We start from the raw sequence: 18,932 nt of genomic DNA on the forward strand, positions 1-18,932 counted from the left end.
TTTACAGGCAGGGTTCAGTGGACCTTTCACCGGGGGCAGCTGCAAACTCAGGCATTCCTCTCGTGTCCCTGTGCTTGGGTTTTTTCCTGCTCTGTCCCTAAGCTAAAGAAGCCCCGATGGAGTCACGGGAGGGATGACAAGGCTTTATCCCACCCCTGGCACATTCAGCTGCATCTCCATTAGCAGCTCCCCAGTTCAGCACCTTGTGCCAGTGGCTGACACAAGGCATCTCTAACGAGCAGATAGGTTTTTCATGCAGATAATTCCTCCAGCCAGGAATACCAGCCCTGCTGCAGGCTCTGGAAAGAGGGCCAGGAGGAGCAGCAGGGAGGGAGCAAGGGCACACAGTCCAGTTGGGGGTGAAGGCTCCCTGGTACTTCAGTTACACTGGAAAGCTCCAGATTTCTTGCATAAAAGAGTGATTGTAGTCAAAGTTTTTCCTTTCTCACCCTGAGGGGAGTGGAGGGAAGCAGTTGCCATCACATAGTTGCTATTGCAGAGTCAGAGGGTTGTTTAACTAGGCCAGCACTGTTGGGTGGGGGTGAGGATGCTCCTGGTGGCCACTGGCAGGATCAAATCTGAGAGACAAAGCAGTGGAAAAAGCACTAACTCTTCATGAATAACGAAAGCTGTTCAAGGAGTTAATGAATTAGGGTGCCATCCACCTCCGAGGTTATAAAAGTTGGGAAAGGCAACCTCTGAGATGCAGCAGGAAGAGGCAGATTTACTTTTCCAAGGCTAGGCTGCATTTATTAAGGAAAAAAATATTGCTGTTGGACATGGGCAATATATTAAAGGCAGAGCTGTCTCTGACAGTGACGAAATGTTATTTACCACTGCAGTGTGGTCACTGAATTTTTACTTTCATATATAGGATTTTGTCCTTAACAGTTGCATAGCTGAATGAAAACTGAGAATATCCAGGTCAGAGCCACCCATTAACCTCCCAGTTTCAGAGGCTGATTACTTGATTAATCAAAGACCAGTCCCAGCTGAGATGATGGGGAAAGGATTGTAATAATCCAGAGAAGGGTTGAATTAATTACACATTGATGAGTTGCTGTGAGTGGGAAGGTGGGTGGTCAGAAAAGAGCCTTTTTGAGCTCATGAGAAGGGACTGTGTGTAAGACACAACCCTTTAGGCCATTAAGGGTAGTTTGGATAGTCTCTACTTGCTTTACACCCCCTACAATTGTGAGGTTCCCTGTATAGCAGAGTTTTAATGAACCAACTGGAGATGTTCCCCACAACTGGTTTGCTCCCCTTCATAAAGCAAGATGCAGATGGGGGATGCCCAGGGTAAATAATTGCTTGCACATCACCACCAGAAGCTGCCCAGGAAGGTGGAGCTGGATTTGCTGAAGGTAAGGAGCTGGCCAGGGTTAACTCTCCCTGAGTGGATGCTCTGACTCAGAAGTAAAGGGACATGCAGTTCTCTTTAACCATTAAAGAGTTCCTGTCCTTGCCTGGGGATTAAACTGAGTTGGTTAAGGCCCAAGTACTTCTGAGCAGAGGCATCCTCAGTGTCATTTAAGGCACTTTACCTTAACACATTGAATTATCCTTTTGTTCCACCCACAGTGCCTAACCAGAGCAGTACAGGAGATGAGAGGTGACTGGCTCTCTCCTGGTGTGCCTGCAGCTGCTCAGAGGTGAATGTCACTGGCAAGTCCATGGCCTTGCAGTTTCCATCCTCCATCCTCCCTGCACTGTGCCTGGGAGGCCAATGGAAACACTTTCCAGCAAGTACTCAAGCAAAAAAATTTCCAGCTCACTTGGGAAGCGATAATGTTTTAGTATGGGCTCCATAAACCCAGCCAAAACCATTCCTCATATTCCAGCAGTCACCTTGCTCTGAAGTTCCTGCTGTCCTGCTGCTGGACCTGAAGTAGCTAAACTAAAGACATATGGGCTGCAAATGCTGCAATTATGTCTCTGATCACAGCACAAAGCCTTAAACCTCAGAATGACAAAGAGGTTTTCGACTGAGGAAGTCTATTTGTTTGCTGTTAGAAAGAGTCAGGATTTTTCCTAACCCTGGACTGCAGTGTTGATAAAACAGGCTGACTTGGGAGACATCTCTAGTGTATATTAAAGTAAAGCCAATCTCTTTAATTAATGGGATGATAAATCGAGGTTTAATTACTCAGAAGGCACCTTGGGTGAAAGATTCATGGTAATTGTTGTGTATCCTCTTGAAGGATTCACAGTACTGGCAGCTCCCTTTGTAGCAATAAAACACAGGGTGAGTGGCAGGCAGTCTCCCAGGACCTCTCTGATAGGGACTAGTCCAGTTAAGGTAGCAAATGCAAAGAGGCAGAGGTGCTCTCCAGGCTTTTTATCACAATAAAAGCCCCTTCCCAAACCTTGAGGGATTTCTAAGCAGTGTGTCAATTTGAGATCAAAGCACTTACCTCAAATCTTCTCCATTGGAGGAGATTTCACTTGTAGGCAGCTTCCTCCTGATGCAACCATACAGAGGTGTATTTTGGACCATTTTTCCACTTTATTGCTTTCTGTAGAGGAGCACCCTTCTCTTGGGTTCTGTGTAGAAAACAAGCCGTGTGCATGTGGGGAAATGGATGCTATAGCTTTGAATTTTTGTAGTGTGTTTTTAAAAAACTGGCTGAGCAAAGGAAAAATCCATCCCACCAAGACATGTCTGTTTTCCTTACTCCCCAGTTTACTATCTTTTAGTCTGCTGGGGCCAGGAGGAGAGGCATCCAGCTTGCTTGTTTCTTGCCTGCTTAATTCACTTTTTAATTAACCTTTTCAATTCACTCCGTTTGGCTAGCACTGTAAGTACAGCACAAGGGCTCCGTGCTGGTGACATATAAGAAAATACCCATTTTCTTCCCTTACCCAGAGCTGAAGAAGCAAGTGGAAAGTGCAGAACTGAAAAACCAACGCCTGAAAGAAGTTTTCCAGACCAAGATCCAGGAGTTCCGCAAGGTGTGCTACACTCTCACGGGCTACCAGATCGACATCACCACGGAGAACCAGTACAGGCTCAGCTCCATCTATGCTGAGCACCAGGGGGACTGTCTGCTTTTCAAGGTAGGTCTGTGCACCCCTGCCTGCACCTGCTTCTTTGGGTTCTTGGTTTTTTTTCAACGTGCCAGGGTGTATTTGCTCTTTCTCAGTGATTAGACTGGAAAATCACTGCCCCCTGTTACCTGGCAGAGTGTTGCTCGTGAGGGAAGTAAAGATCATTTCTTCTGTTTAAAAAGTAGGAGGTTTGACATCTGGTCTCCCACTTATATATCAAAGTCTGGAGTAAAGAGAAGAGACTCTCTGTGCATAATACCTCAGGCATCTGGCCTGGCACTTCACCTTTTTATATTATCAGTTACATGCCGCAGTAATAAAACCTTATGTAACCATCAAGGCTCATCATTACTTCACTATGAGATATATGTCCCTATGTTTTTTTACCATCCTCTAGCTTGTCTGCGTGTCATCATCTTGTCTTTATGTAAATTGGAATCCCTTTTGAGCAGCAACTCATGCTGGTGTGTGTGAAGTGCCATTTATGTGAACGGCACAGATGAGTAGCAATAACAGTCTGTCTTCTGTCTGTCGGGTGCTTTACTGCTCTGGCTGGGTGGGCTGGGAGCTTGTGGCTTGATACAGGGGCTGTTTTCCTCCTCTGTTACCTTCTGAGCTGATGCATTAGAGAGCTGAGGTGTGATGTTAGAAGTCACCAAGATGTTAAGTCCTGTCTTTAGGTTGGTTCAAGTGCCAACAGCCCAAGTTTACAGGTCAGTGAGAGAACTTTGTTCTTCTCCATGCCCTTAGAATCACACCTGCCTCCCGAGGGCAAATCTCCTTTAAGAAGGGTTTTGGAGGTGTTCAGTACAGGAGGGAACTCCACAAGCAGGCAGTGGGGAAGTTCTGTTTCTGCAGACCTACAGCTGTGTGCCACATGTGGATGGTTGCCAGATTGCTTCTCTACATAATGGGAGAAATATTTCCCTGTTCTGCAACTTTAGTGCCTCAGGAAAAAAAAAATATAACAAATAAAACCCAACAAATAGAGTAAGTGAGGGTGTGTATAAGACAGCACCTAGGATCTTTAGTAAAACTAGGAGAATATCCCCAAAACAGTCATATTGCTTGGCCTTAGGAGAGTTCTGGATTACCTGAGGCACATGGCAGCGACAAAAGCAGCTCAGTGCCCAGGGAAGAGAATAATTCTGTTGGTTTTAAGGTGCTGCCATTGAATCCTGAAATTACTCGATTCTCTGTTGAGATGGTGCAGTGCTGCTCTAACACCTCCAGAGACTTGTGCTCACACCTGTAGGGTTAAATATCCAACGAATGAAACTTCAGCAGGCTCCTGGAGATGTCTGTTGGATGCCATGGCTGGACAGTACAAGTTGCAGTTTTTTCTGCACCACAGGAGAGATGGCATGCTTGGAGAAAGTTAAGAAAAGGTAAGAAGATTGTATGCTGGCCACATGAACAAGAACTGGCTGGAAGCTCAGGAGCTTGCCACTGGTAGAAGGAAACTCTACTTGGTGAAATGGCAATATAAATGATTTATATGCAGGACAGGGGATACTAAAGTACAGATTTCTCTCTTGCTTTCTCTTCCTCACTTGAGTATTTATTCCCAACTATGTCCCAAGGATGGAGGTGAGTGTCACCAGGTAAAGATGATCTTATATTTCTTAGAGCCAAGGGTGGGTCATTTATTGATTCTTGGAATTCCTCAGGCTCTCTTACCTTACCACCTCTCCGGACAAGAAGAGCAGATTCGCTAACTTCAACATGAATTTAAAAACTTCAGGCTTTTTCTCCCTGTTAAGTAAATTGCAGACAATTCCCACTGGCTGCAGCTTTGAATAGTAGTAGAATATAAACAAAAAATTATTTCCTTGCTGAGTCCAGGCAGCTGGTTCTCTTGTATGTATGAAGGCTTGAATCCTGACTATAGCTTCCAGCAGGGCTGTGTGTTTATGCTGTGGAATTTCTGAGCCATAGCAGACTGTGGGTGTTTGTGTGCATTTCATTAACCCAGAGAGGTCACAAAGCATGGAAGCTATTTGTATTTATTCTATTCAAGCAGTTTATGGAACAGGGTCTATATAATTAAACCAGAGAAGTCCCTTGGCACTTTACAAGCTTCTGTAGTTCAGCTGTAAACTTTAAAAGCATATTTCAGTAGCACTGCTGGTGGCATTTAATTTTAAGTGAGGGATGCAATAGGAGCTCCTGTAATGTAACCCCTTCAAAGCTAAATGAAGATGAAAGATGTTGGTTTTCCTGGCCAAGGTGTGCTGTTACTATAGTGGAGCTTATTATCTACCTGCTGTATGTGTCCAGCCAGTTTGCATTAATTGGGATTACAGCTCCAGTGAAAGGGTTAATCAGTGCTGTGCTGGGAATGTCAATGACTGCATCTATAAATGAGCACTGAATTCCAATGAAACCATACCAGTATTTATTGGTGATCCCTATCAGTGCAACAGATGAGCTCATCAGCTTGAAGGATGTCCCAGTGATTTTCAGCCCCTCTGTGAGTGCGTGGGCACAAAGGCACATCTCAGGCTTCACAGCTCGCTCCTGTTTGTTTGCTCCTTTTTATTGTTTCAATTAAACACTGTGGAAAGGCTGTTACAGATTCCTCACCAGGAGTTTAGATTCTGATGATTTTTTTGTGGGCTGTAATGCATTGTAGCTCCTCGGGCACTTGACAGTTTTGTATTCCATTCCTGTTGCTGCTTCATTAGATGTGTCCAGCCGTGGCACAGGCTTCTGTGTGATGCTTCACTGGTGTGTCTAGACCAGCCCACCCATCAGATATCCAGGAACTGCCTCAAGTCCCTTTGTAACAAGCCATTAAAGATGTCTGTTGAAACAAACAAACATTTCTGGGGAGCCTCTGGATCAGCTTATCTGGCTGGGAATGAGGAGGTGGCAAATCAGGCTGTCATTGCTGGTCAGGAGTACATTGTGCTGCTTATCCTTGTCTCTGGCTGGGTCCTGAATGGGAGTAAGGAAATGAGGTCTTTACAAAGGCAATGACAATTGTTTCAGACAAAGAAAGTCCTTCAGTAAACAGAAAGACTGGTCAAATTTGAAGAGGAGATGATTTGGAGACACTTGTACAAATGAACAAACAGTGGAAAGAAATTAAATCGCGGGCTTTTTTCTTTTTGTGTGCCTAAGGACACAGTCCCAGCCAAAGCATTTGAAGTCAATCAATTTGAAAGAAAAAGAGTAAAAATCCTTTTATTTGATAGACCCTCTGGCTTCAAGGAACCACTGAGAGCAGGAGGCCACTGCATTTTCTAAAATGTTAAAATATCTTTGTGGGCAAATAATAATATCGAGTTTTACATTAACTATGTACATTTACCCAAAGTAGGGACATTCAGAGCTCTCTACTTGGAGATGTAAAAACAATTCCTTACTATAGAGATTAGGAAGAGAATTCCCCTTCATGTTGCTTTTTTTTTGGCTTGGGTGTACAAATGATTTTGCTGCTTCTGTACTTGGCAACATTCAAGTCCATCCCCTGGAAATGGGAATCAAGACTTGAGTGAAGAAGAGGGAGCAGTCTGTTCTTGATTATTCTCAATGCTTCAGGTAAACTGTTTCCAGTGATGCAGCATGAATGTGGGGCTGGTCACTTTGAAAAGATCCTGGGCTGAACAGGTCATCAATCTGATCCTTTGTAGTTGTCAATGTTTGCAATCTTTCTGGGGTCAGATTCCTCTCCTTTCTTAAAAAGGTGTGCTCAGATTTCTTGATAATTCATGCCTAAATTATTTGGGTCTAAATTGGTTGGGAAGGAGGTGAAACCAGAAAAACTCTTTCCAGTGTCACAGTGGTGTTATGTATCTGAGCTCATAAATAATCCTGGCCACAAGGCTGCCTTTAGACAGATATTTTCTATAAACTCCCTGCTTAGTCTTGCAGAGCACAGAATTTTCTCTTCTTCTGGTCTCAGCCGTGTTGTTATTTTCTGTCAAAATTATCAAATGAAATCCCAAACACCAGCTCATGGAAGAGCATCCCCAGGTTGATAGGCTGTATTCCTTGAGAGAGAATACCCAAGATACCAGACAGCAAACAAATCCAGAAGCATCTTGACATGGCTTGAGAATGTGGCTTGCTCCAGGACTGGCACTTCTTGCTGCAAAACAAAACCCTTGTTGGTGTTCTGTTGGATTGGTAATGCAGTCATAAAATCCAGTAAAATCAACAGCTTTTCTACAGCATGATAAATTAAAAGGCTGTGCAAAGCTGGTGTACATACACTGTCTTTGCACACTTTAAGGTGTTAAATACAGAATTTGCAGATCTGTATGGGGAACTGTAACTATCAAACTTCAGGACCACTTGAAAAGTGAACACGCTTCTGATGTAGATCACTGTGGGTGCAGAGGCTGAGCATGAGGGTGTAAAAAGGATATGGAATATTTCTTTCCTTTGAATGGAAGAAGGGTGTGGTGGAAGGACAGACACCACCTTGAACTGCCCAGTCCTCCTTAGCTTGCCCCATGGCTTGGGTACCTCGCTGTCCTCTTGCTTCTGTATTGACCAGGTGTGTAAAACACAACAGGGCAGCAGTGTGCACAAGATGCCATAGTTTAATTCTCTTTTCTTCAGGAAGGAACTGAAGCTGGATTGAACAAGGAAGAACTTGGAGGCCGTTTTTCAAACACAAAGTGATGCTGACAAACTGCTGGCTGAAAGGGGGAGGCAAAACTCATGTGGTTAAATGTGCAGAGAGAGACTCTGGTCTGCTGAGATTCCAGCACAGTCTGAGTACCAGTCTGGCCAGGGCACGCTGGTGAATGATGTACAGCTCAGAATAAGCAGGATGGTTAATGCAGGGATTACTTTTATTCTCCTGAGTACTCTTGTTTCATCTTGAAGCTGACAGCAGTGATGGGAGCTGAGATTCTTGAGTCCACATTCTTGGCACACCTGCAGTTTCAGTCATTCCTCCTCAAACCTAGCAGAGTGTCTTGAGGAAGCCTGTTCTAGCTGTTTGTTTCTTTTTGTATCTCTATCTTCTCCCCTCTCCTGCTCTTCACCCTTGATGAGTCTCGAGGGGAGAAGGAAATCACAGTTTTGATGGAGAGCTATTCTTCCAGCCGCCGCTTCACACTCCTGCACACACAATCAAAACGAACAATGGGGCTCATCGGTGGAGCAGGCCAGGCAGCAAGAGATTGATTAGGGACTGTAGGCCCCTCTTAACTCCTCATTTTTGTTAATTGCAAGTTATTTCATTTTCATGTTGTGTTTTGTGGGGTTGTTGGAGGCTTGATTTCAGCTCAGCTCCAGGGGCGCTGGCTGTCGCTGTGTGAGCATGGTGCCTTCCTGCTGGGTGATTGCTGGGATTCCTGGAAGGGTCAGCAAGCACCCATCCTGGGTTGCACTAATCAGCAGCCTCTAAAAGTAGCTGCTGAGCAGTCTATGGTGTTACAGCATCAAATCCTGTGTTTAACCTTCCCACACGTAATTTTCTTTCATATATTGTAGCAGCCTGTTTTGTGTTAGGACCCAGCTTTAATTCTTGCTACTGGCTTCAAATTGCTCTTCATGCTTTTTTTTTCTTCCTTACACAGTTTCTCTCTTACTGCATATGCTTCTCTGAACAACTGCCTATTCCCTAGTGCACATTAGGGCTTTTTCTTTCTTTGTTTTTAATGAAGCCAGTCATCTCGAGTATACTGGAAAAATCTAACAGAAGGTTTTCCTTTTGACTGCAAAATTTCTGAGCAAAGGCCTGAAGAGGCTGGGCTGAACCTTCTTCCAGCTGAACAGAGGAAATGTTCTTTGTCTGTCTCTCTTCCCCACCTGTACAAGGTAGATGATGCTCCTGCCAATGTCTCTGGACTGTTGTGGGAATAAATGGACGGTGCTGGTGGGGAGCACAGAGCACCTTTGGGCTGGGAATACCCTCCCCTGTTACTTGCCAGTGTGGCACAGTACCCATTTCAGTGTCTTGGCACCACTTGTTCCCCTTCCTGCCATGTCTGAGAGTCAGCCAAGGTAGACCCAGGCATGGAGGTAATTAATGTTGGTGATATTGGAGCATTATTCCAGTGGCAGAGTCTTTCCTGACTAAAAGGAGAATGGGATGGGTGAGGCTTTCTGAAAGGTCAGAGATTTCTTTCTTGTGGGTGCATCCTCTGTGTTGGAGTGACTGCTGTGTTACCAGGTGAGGCAGATACAAAAGCTGTCACAAAAGCAGGTCTGGTTTGGGACCCGAAACATGAGGTTGGCTCTGAGATGCCATCTGAGAGCCATCTGTCGCTGCAATTCCATTTGTTTTGCAGTCATCAGCTGCTGACCACCAAGTTGCTTTTGCACTTTCCCTTCCCTTTGCTCCTTCATTCCCCAAGGACACAGCAGTGCCACTGCAGCATTCCCAGATTTCCCTCCCCACAGCACCCAAATTCTGCTGGCATGAGCTCTGCCTCTCTGTCTGCACTTCCTTTGGCAAAGGAGGAGAGCACTGGAGAAAGGCAGCTTTTGAGTTATCCACACAAATTCTTCACCTGACTTCAGCCCCCATCACTGTTGGAACTGCTGGTGGCCTCATCCAGGCTGTGACAGGCATCAGCCATCCCAGCTGCAGGACCTCACCATCTCTCCTGGGCTTCTGGTGGCCTTGGCAGCATTAGATTTACAGTTGGACTCCACGATCATACAGGTCTTTTCCAACTTAAATGATTCTGTGATTCTGCAATAATAAGTAACAAAATTACTGGAATGCACCTATTTTTTAATAAGTTTGCAATTTATCTCCGTCCAAATCCCCTTCATTGAAATAACTCCTATTTAATGAAACAGGGACAGCCTGTGCTTTCTGGAGTGAGTCATGTGCACCATCAAGGAGCACAAATCACTGATAAGAATTTAATTAAACTGGAGCATCCAGGCTGGTGTGGCAACATGTGGAGGGACATATGGAGGGACATGGGGTGGACATGGGGCAGGTTGTGCCTGTGCCCCAAACAGGAGCCTGTGACTCCATCCTTGTGCCATGGGGCAGGGCAGAGCAGGTCCTGGCTGCCTTCCCTGCTCTGATGAACCCTCTCCCTGTTCTCTGCCCCCCAGCACGTCCCCAGCACCCGTGGTTGCAATTTGCTGAAGGAAGAGTCGTTCTTGTGGCTGTTCCTGTCGCTGGCTGTGCCCGTGTCCCCGTGGGAGGTGTCAGGAGAGGAGGATGTCTGTGTCCGCCTGCTGCTGTGTTTGAACAGCTTACAAAGGGCTGTGTGGGCTGGCAGGGATGTGTTTACACGGTGTGAGATGAAGACAGTGTTAAAAAAGGGATCAAGCAGAGGGGACATAAGCAAAACCCCTCCTGGATTCCTGTTCCCATCTCTGCCGCTAAATCGCCACGTGGCTCTGCTCTAGGTCAGCCAGCCTCTTGGTTTTCTCTGTCCCTCTCACCTGGTTGCAGGATATTGCAATTCGTGGACTCACAGGAGTGTGAGAAGCTTTTCAAAATGTCCTGTGGTGGGGAAGCTGCGTGTGGATGGGCTGGAGATGTAACCAGGGCAGATGGAATTTTCTTGCACAGCAATGGATGCAGGCAATTGTCCCTTGGGCACACAGTGTATCCTGAGAGGGCTGGTGGCTTGGGTGCTCTTTTCTGTGGGTGCCCACCACCTCCAGCTGGCATTAAATGCCTTCAAACAATTTTATTTTATTTATTTATTTATTTATTTGTTTATTTATTTGTTATTTATTTATTTATTTATTTATTTATTTATTTATTTATTTATTTATTTATTTATTTATTTGAGGCTCTGGTAATTTCAAAAGATGTTCTACTTAGAGGTTGTGTGATCAGCATTCTTTAAGGAAAAGGCAGTGCCTCAGACCCTGGGTGATGGGGGAATACCAAGCCTCGCTGCAGCACACATGAAATGGGTGTTTTGCAAAGCAGCTTTTGATGCACGCTTGTTACTGTCCCTGGCTGCTCTCTTGTGATTTTGCAGAACTTGCAGAGCCGTGTCAGCAAGCCACAGCCTCCTGGTCGCTTGCATATGGCTCTGTTCAAAGCTGCACATGAAAAGGAGTGGAAATTGCTGGAGGTTTTTATCCTCTTGAGGGGAAAAAGCCTGGAGTTTCTGGGTACCCTGCATCTCAGCCAGCTTCCCTGGCTGCTCCACAGTCTCTGTTTGCTGTCCTTGGCCAGGAGAAGGGACAGGCCAGCTCTTGTGCCTTGGGCAACTTCTGGGCCTCTGTGCAGGTGTTGATCTGCTCTGTTCAGCCAGAGCAAGACTGTCACAGCATCATCTTCTGTGCTGTCCCTGTGTGACAAATGCTGTCAGGGACTTCAGCACTCCCTGTGGACCTTTCCTCCACTTGTGACTCCACAGGAACACCCTGAAGCCTCTCCAGCTGGCTGTGAGGGGTGGTTGGTGTTGCAGAGCGCATGCAGTGAGAGCATTGCTAAGGGACTTCAGGATGGCTTTTGTACCACTCCTTCACCTTTTCCCTGTGTGTTCCAGGAACAGGTTTGTGAGAAGACCTCTAGGAAAAGCAGTTAGCTCCAGGAAAGAGCTCTGAGGTGCAGCTGATACCATCCAGCAGAGCACTCACCAGCATGTGAGTGCCCAGGTCATGGCAGCACAACTCAGCCTGCACAAAGGCACCAGTGGAGTGGTGGCAGTCACTGCCTCTCTGCTGTCTCCAGTAAGCAGCACGTTGTTTAAATACAAATATAATTAGGACTTCTCTCTTCTTTTGGGAGTTATAGCTTGACTGGGGCAGAAGATTTTCTAACCTTCAGGGAGGGAAGAGGACGTGTGTTTGTGTGTATAAAAATTGTTCACAAGCATGGAAGGAAACACAGCAAAAGATTCCCATGCTGGTGTGGCCCTGGAACATCTATTGCTTTCATCTGAAAGGTGTGTCTGGGTCTTCTCCTTTATTTGTTGTAAATATAAGTGCTTGTGTTATGCCTTCATGTAGATCTCAGCTGAAAGATTTCAGCCTAAATTCAGTTTGGGTGATGAGGTGGTTGGCTCTTTCTCCCCACGTTTGGCAGGTGAGGGGGAAGGATGGCATGAGGCACTAATGTGAACCAGAGAATAGAGTGTTGGGGTCACAGGTCCCCTTTGGCAGCCAAAGGGCCACCATCATGAGTGAGGCAGGAGCCAGCATCTCACAGCCATGCAATTCCTCTATCATCCTTGTATTTCTTCCACACTTCACAGTCTAAAAGCTCAATTCTTACATGGTTCTTAACCATGAAGTTGGCACAGCATAAACCAGTTAATGTGCTTTCTTTCAAACTGGCTTGCCAGCTTAAGATAAGAGCTTTGTATGCAGCTATCCTTGATGGGATCCCAGTCTGTACTCTGTTTGGGTTCTCCCAAGACCCTCATCTAAACAGAAGTCTTTTTTTTTATGAAACCACTTGTAGAAAAGCAAAAATAATAACTACTGTGAGTGTACCCACTGCTTTGCTCCAAGGCATCCTACCACTGTTTAGGGGCAGTTACTGCTGGAGAGGGCTGGGAGCACATCAGGCATCCAGCTGTGGCATTTCATGAAAGTTTGAGGCACTTCACAGCATCAGGGAGCCTTCATCATGATGTGCCATGCACAGATTATAGCACATCCCATCAGTGGTACAGTGTCAATCCATTAATATTGCTGAGTCCATGGAGCAGTGACAGAATGCAGCAGTGCCCTGAAAATCCTCCTGGAGAGCTTTGTGCAAGGACTGACTGCTGGGATTCTGGTGGATTCCTACCTGACACTCTGGAGCAGCAGTGCTTGCAGCTCAGCTCCTTATGTTCGGTATACTTAAGGAATTAATCCTTCACATGGATACAGCTCTAATAATTTAGTATTACACTAATAATTTAATATTAAGGATAATATTAAGGATTTGATAATGTATCAACTGTCTTCATTCACATTCATGGAAATGGTAGGAAAAAACCTCTCCTCTCCTCACATTTGCTTCAAATAGGCAAGTCCATGAATCATTGTAGCTCCACACAAAAACCATTCCTGCTGCCCCATGTGAGTGTTAGTGCTATGAGCAGGTAACTTCATACTGTTTAAGGCCTTTGTATCTAATGTATTTTCTATTTTGCCAATTGCATGAGAATGTCCTTTGAGGAAGAAGTTCCAAACAGTATTTTATATCAAATCTGTCTTACAAGGATTTGTAGCTAAATCACATCGTGGGGGAAGCAGGGAATTTGAGAGCTGAGGATGACCTCCAGCTTTAGTAACTCCCAAGATTATCTTCTGATGGCATCTTTTGCTTCCAGAAGAAAACAAACCAGTCTGCATGTATCTTGGAGGGAATATATCAAACTCAGGCTTGAAAATGTAAATTTGTCCCTAATCTGTTTCAGCTAAAGCAGGTAGCTGATAGCAGTAGATCTATCTCAGCCATGTTCTGGGGAGCTGTCGTAAATTTAAACCTTTAAGCAAAGGGTTTGTCTGTTTTAATGGAAGGCTCTGGGGAGTGTTCATGTGCTGGCTGTCACTTTGCATTTCTGGGATGCATCTGACCCCAGAGAGGGAACTGTCTGCAGATGATTTTTCTCTGAAGTGGAGAGGGAAGAGCAGCACAAGGTGGGGTTTGTAATTGTGTTGGTGCCTTTGGTGACTGCCACATGCCGTGTAGCGATGATGACTCTGCAGCAAGGGTTGCCTTCAGCTGTCAGTTTGCCAGTCCCTGTGAAGCCTCCTGTGTGTGGGGGGGTGTTGAAAAGGCCCAGCTGACAATTTCAGGGAGGCCCAGAGGTTTTGGACATGTGTGTAAACAGCTGTCTCTTGCTGTGCTGCTCAGGAGGGTGTCAGACATCTGTGCATGTCTCTGTCAGGCAGCAATCTCACCGCCTTGTCCTGGGGAGGCACAGGAGCTGTCCTTGGCTTTTTGGCAGTCACTGCAGCCTAAAGTTGTTTTTCTTCATATAATTCCATTAGAGTGATGACAGTTTCAAGTTGGAACAGAAAAAGACCTGATGAAAGGACCACTCTGTAAGTAGGGAAGATAGACAGAGTGGAAGCAGTAACTAGCAAGGTAATAGACGGTGATGGATCTATAATCTCTGAGGCTGCTGTGTGCAGTAAATTCCTAAATAGTGTCCTTTCAGCCCTAACCTATTTATTTGCAAAGTGCTAAATTTAATTTTCCTTAGTCTGCAGGAAAGCAGCATCCCAGGAATAAACCTTTAGCCCAGCCAAGAAGCTGTGCCAAAGTGCTTGTTCCAGCATTTCCATTTCCTCTTTGCTCTGCACAGAGCGCTGGGGCTGTGCCCCCAACACATTAATGCTCAGGTTGGGATGGATCCTGCTCAGGATCCTATGCAAAAGGGAAAATTTAATAGCTGCAGGTTCAGTGAACCACCTGGACTCTTAAGAGCAAGATGAATCAACCTGTCCTGAGGTGGGAAGGCTGGCACATGAAAGCCTGGGAGGGAGCTCATCCTGCATGTCCTGACTCTCTGTCTGCCCTGTACTCACAGGGCTGAGTGCTAAAGGCTCAGCTCAGAATAACTTCAAGGGTTGAACAGCAAATAAAAGGCCACGTATTTGGAAATCTCTGCAAAGCTGCATCTTGAGGAAGAAAAGCAGCAAGTTTTCCAAGCAGCCAATGCTCTGCACGTTCACCCAGCAACGTCTCAGCAAATGTGGTGAAAAATAGGTTTCTGTGCGTTGCTTTTTGTTCCTGGTAGCAATACTGTGCAGGTGATATGCACAGCATGTGTTCTTCTGGAGCTACCAAAGACATTTGGTTTTTCCCCCAAAATTCACAATTCAGTAGAATTTTAGAAACTTTGATAAAATATTTCAGGAGCAGCCACACAGCATCTGAATCCAGGAGCTGGCTTTGAGTCAGCGCTCAGTGTTCCTTCAGTTATCCTGACCCCAGTGAAGTGCAACGTGGGCTGTCACTAATCCTGTTGCTTCACAGAAAATCAGATCTCAGCTTCCCAGCTTTGCTATTTTCCTGCCCGTGGAGGATTTTGGCAGAGCTTCCTGTTCCTCTTTGTCCATTTCTTTTCCCCATGATGGCAGCACAAGCAGTGCTGCTTTGGCTGGTGGGGCATATCTTGCCAGCGCCACCCTGAGATTCCACCATATTCCCAAGATTTTGCTCCCCAAGGACCCTGTTCACTTTAGCTGTATTTGTTCCACTGAGTAAAAATCCAACTAAGCCTTGAAGCAAAACGCCATTGAAAAGGCAAGGGGGGTTTTGTGTATATTTGTTGTATTTTGCTATTTTTTAGCACCTTAGGAATGAAATTTGGATGGATAGGTTTAAATCCAGCCCTTCCCTGTCCTTCTCTAATCTCAGTCTGGAGAAGGTTCTGAGCTTCTTGGCTCCCTGTGCTGCTCAGAGCTCTGACATCCCTCTCACATTTATTTTAAAATAAATAAAAATAACAGTGCTGGGAGTCGAGGGTGGAGAATTATGCAGGTCTTTTGCCCACTTTTTGCTTTGACATGGAGCTGGTGGGAAGAGTAGCTCTGCTGCAAGCTGGCAAAGGACCTTCCTTGAGCTGATACTGGATTTGCTGTGGGAGTCTCTGTTTTTCTGCAATGAGGTGAAATTGCCATCCAGGGGTGGGTGCTGTGTCACCTGCCCATTCCTCACCAGTTATCAGATTCCTTGAGTCTTGCCCTTCCTGCTGATAGTGTGGGAACAGATGAGAAAAGAGATATTTTTTGTGGCTTGAGATGATGTCTTTCTCTGAGAACCTTTCTCTGCTATTCTTTCATTTTAAGCGCAGTGTCACAGAAAATTTCATTAGCCACACCAAAAGCCTGTGAGCCTGCAATCAGCCTGTCAGTGAGTGATAGATGAACAGCACTGATTAATATTTACATTCTTTGGAGATTTTCCCTTACCCAGGGGGTCATGTGGAAAGCCATGAGGACTTGAGCTTTGGAAGAACCTGGGATTCACTCTCTGCAGTGAATACAGAATTGATAGAGTGTTAAACGGAAATGGCTTCTCCACAAAACCAGAAATTAATCACCTTAAAACCATGCTTTCCTACCATATTTTCCCCCTTGAGCCAGGTCTACAGAGGCTTCTCATGCAGGGGGTAAGTGGGCAGCACACCAGAAGCCTTCAGACTGCAAAGGGGCATCTCCAGCTTGCCTGAGCTGCTTTCGTTACTCAGAGACTGAAATTTTAATCATTGAATTAATTTTTCAGAAACTGAAGTGCAAATCTGTACCCCCAGTGGCATTAATAATGAATGCAGGAAGAGAGACATTAGGAAAAGAAGGGATGGGAAATTTGGGGTTAGGGAAGGAGTGTTTTTTGGGGGTTATTAATTTGAAGAGATAATGTATTCTTATTGTACTTCTTTCTCCCTGGGCCTTTCTCCTTTCTTGCCCATGCTGTGTCCAACAGAGTCTGCTTCATTTCTGTCCAAGGCCTTTTTCCAGTGCTTCTCTTTCACCTGGATTTTCTTTTCTGGGGTAGATACCCAACTCTGAACACACAGGGTCCCACTCCTCGTCTCCAGAGAATCCCCTGAAGCTTTGGGGGGCTCTGGTCTCATGAGGAGAAAGGGAGCTGGGGCTCACCTGCAACTCAGTTTAAAGAAGACAAAGTCTTAACTACAGCCAAGATGCCAGAGCTTTCTGCTTTGCTTTTGTCTCCTTCCTTCCTCTCTCCAAGAGCACACAGGATTTTTTTTCTCCTCCTAATTAAAAGTATTATATACCAGAAGATTAATTAGAAATGAAAGTGATTTTTTTCCCCCTCCCTTTTCTGCCAGTGGAAAAGGCCTGTGCCAGGCAACTGCCAGAGGGAGCTGGGATTTCTCCCTTTAATGGATTCCAGGCAATTTGCCTCTGGACAGCTATCTTATAAATAATGAATGTTTGCACAGATTCTCCCAATTCTCTGTCAGCGCAGGTGGTCTTCACTTCCAGGATCCCAAACAGTTCTGGAAACCACAGGGTGCTCCCAGCCCCACACCAAGGGGGCAATTCCTCACAATTCCCTTCCCTCCTCCTTGCAGGCATCATAAAGACCCCCTATGCTTATGGATTTGTATATTTATTTATCTGAAATCCCATTGAACCATCACATCCACACTGTGCCATTCCTCCTCCATCACACAGCAAAACCTCCAGGAGTGGATAGATCTGATGGGCTGACATTCTCAAAAGCTTGTAGCAATGTTGCCAGCAAACAAGACTCCAGCCCAGGTGCACATTGCATGATTGCAGGGCATTTTCAAAGCCTTTGTGCTCCCTTTCCAAAGCTCTCACAGTAAGAGGATGATTCTTTGAATTGTTGTAGTAATCTTTAGAAATGAGGATTTAGTTCAATGGGTGCTCCACAGAGACCAGCCTAGAGGAGAAATCCTCTCCCAGAAGGAAAGCTGTTCCTGAGTTAAAAGCACCCCAGAGTGTTTTATGCAGAGCAGGGGCTTTAAAGTGGCCGTGGTGGTGCAGGGATGAATTCCAGCCCCGAGGAGGACAGCATGGCCTGAGGTTTCTCTTCATGCAGTGCCACTTGCCCTGTTTATTTCCTTTCCATTCAAATGGACGTGGTGACTGCAGGCAGATGAAGGTGAAGGTCCCCAGCTGCACAGAGCTCCTGTGGTCAGCAGCCACCTGGTTCAGAGGAAGGCTGGGGATTGCTCCAAGAACCTTTTCTGTGGCTCTAAATACAGCAGCTAATGACACCTTCCACTCAGCGGGAAGAAAACAGAATTACTAAACTTGCAATTTGGCACAGTGGGAGTGTGAGTTTGTCCTGCCAGTTTCTTGTTGCTATATATTTCCAAGACTTTTTTTTTTTTTTTTTTTTTTTTTTATTCTCTGAGGCAGGTGGAATCTACATTGAGGAGGGTTCACTTTAAGGACTCAAATTGTGCATGTGGAAGGCACAGCCCCAAAAGGGAAAGACTGATGGCTCCTTATAAGTCATCCAGCATAAAAAGGAGAATGTGCATGTTCCCTGGGAAATGCCACATGTCTTGTCCTTATGAGTAATGTGTAGTGATGTCCCCATTAGGAGCCACATTCCCAGTTTGGTGTTGAAGGAAAGATATATATTTCCATATAATTTAAATCATTTTGAGTTATGGTTTAGGTTTGGGCTAGGCAGGCTGCACAGAGGTTCCAGGAGAATACTGTTTGAGATGGCTTCAGGGGCAAAAGAAAGAAGACAACTGGAGGCAAGGTTAGAAATAAGTGAACATTTCCAGTTGAGCAAGTTTTACGGTCATGCACTGTGGTAATTGAAGGTTTGCTGTTAAATGCTACAAATCTGTGCTGGAGAGGAAAACCTGGCCCCAGTTTGAGATTGCTGCAGTGTGAGGTGGGAGAGCTCTTAGGGCAAGAGGTGATGTTTGTAAAGAAATGCAGGGAGCAATAATGACAGGGTAGCAAGGCCCAGTTCTTTTGGGCGTTTTGTAGAGGAGCCCATCATCTCCAGGGGTTGTGAGGGTTCATCCTGAAAATGCATGAAAATTCAGATTAATTTCTCCAGCAGTGCCTAGAATGGATCTGTCGAACTGAGCTTGTCCTGGTGCTGTTTGGGGATTGTGGGGCAAAACAAGTGAATGCTGTGGAGGTAAATCTCTGCTTTTCTAGCTCCTCTTCTACACCTCTGCATGTTTATTACCAAGGCTGTGTTTGAGCTGGGGGCAGACAGCCATCAGAGCTCAGACTGGAGAGAAGTGCTCAAAGCTTATTTCTGCAGCCAGCCCTGGAGCACTTGCAGGAAGCAATGCCTGGTTTCTGGAGCAGGGACTTGCTTTAATGTTCTTATCAACTGTTTTGCAGTCTTTGTTAAAAGAGGTCAAGGCTCATTCCCCTGGGTGGGGACTTCTTGAGCACAGTACTTATTATTAGGGCAGTACCATATCTTGTAATTAGGGATGTAATTCCCATCTCTGTAGAGAGCCAGCCTGTAGCCTGGGTACCATTTAAGAATTTCATGAGATGAA

The 18,932-nt window shown here is 45.5% G+C and overlaps 1 protein-coding gene across 2 annotated transcripts in view; it reads left to right on the forward strand.

The window, feature by feature from the left end:
- Positions 1-18,932, forward strand: part of MAD1L1 (mitotic arrest deficient 1 like 1) — a 351,010-nt gene that overhangs the window by 257,553 nt on the left and 74,525 nt on the right. For both annotated transcript variants that reach the window (XM_030957926.1, XM_030957927.1), the window contains one exon: positions 2,867-3,057. In XM_030957926.1, coding sequence (XP_030813786.1) covers positions 2,867-3,057 — 191 coding nt within the window. The remainder of the gene's footprint in view (positions 1-2,866; positions 3,058-18,932) is intronic.

Source organism: Camarhynchus parvulus, chromosome 14 (genome assembly GCF_901933205.1).
Source record: "Camarhynchus parvulus chromosome 14, STF_HiC, whole genome shotgun sequence".
Taxonomy (NCBI): domain Eukaryota; kingdom Metazoa; phylum Chordata; class Aves; order Passeriformes; family Thraupidae; genus Camarhynchus; species Camarhynchus parvulus.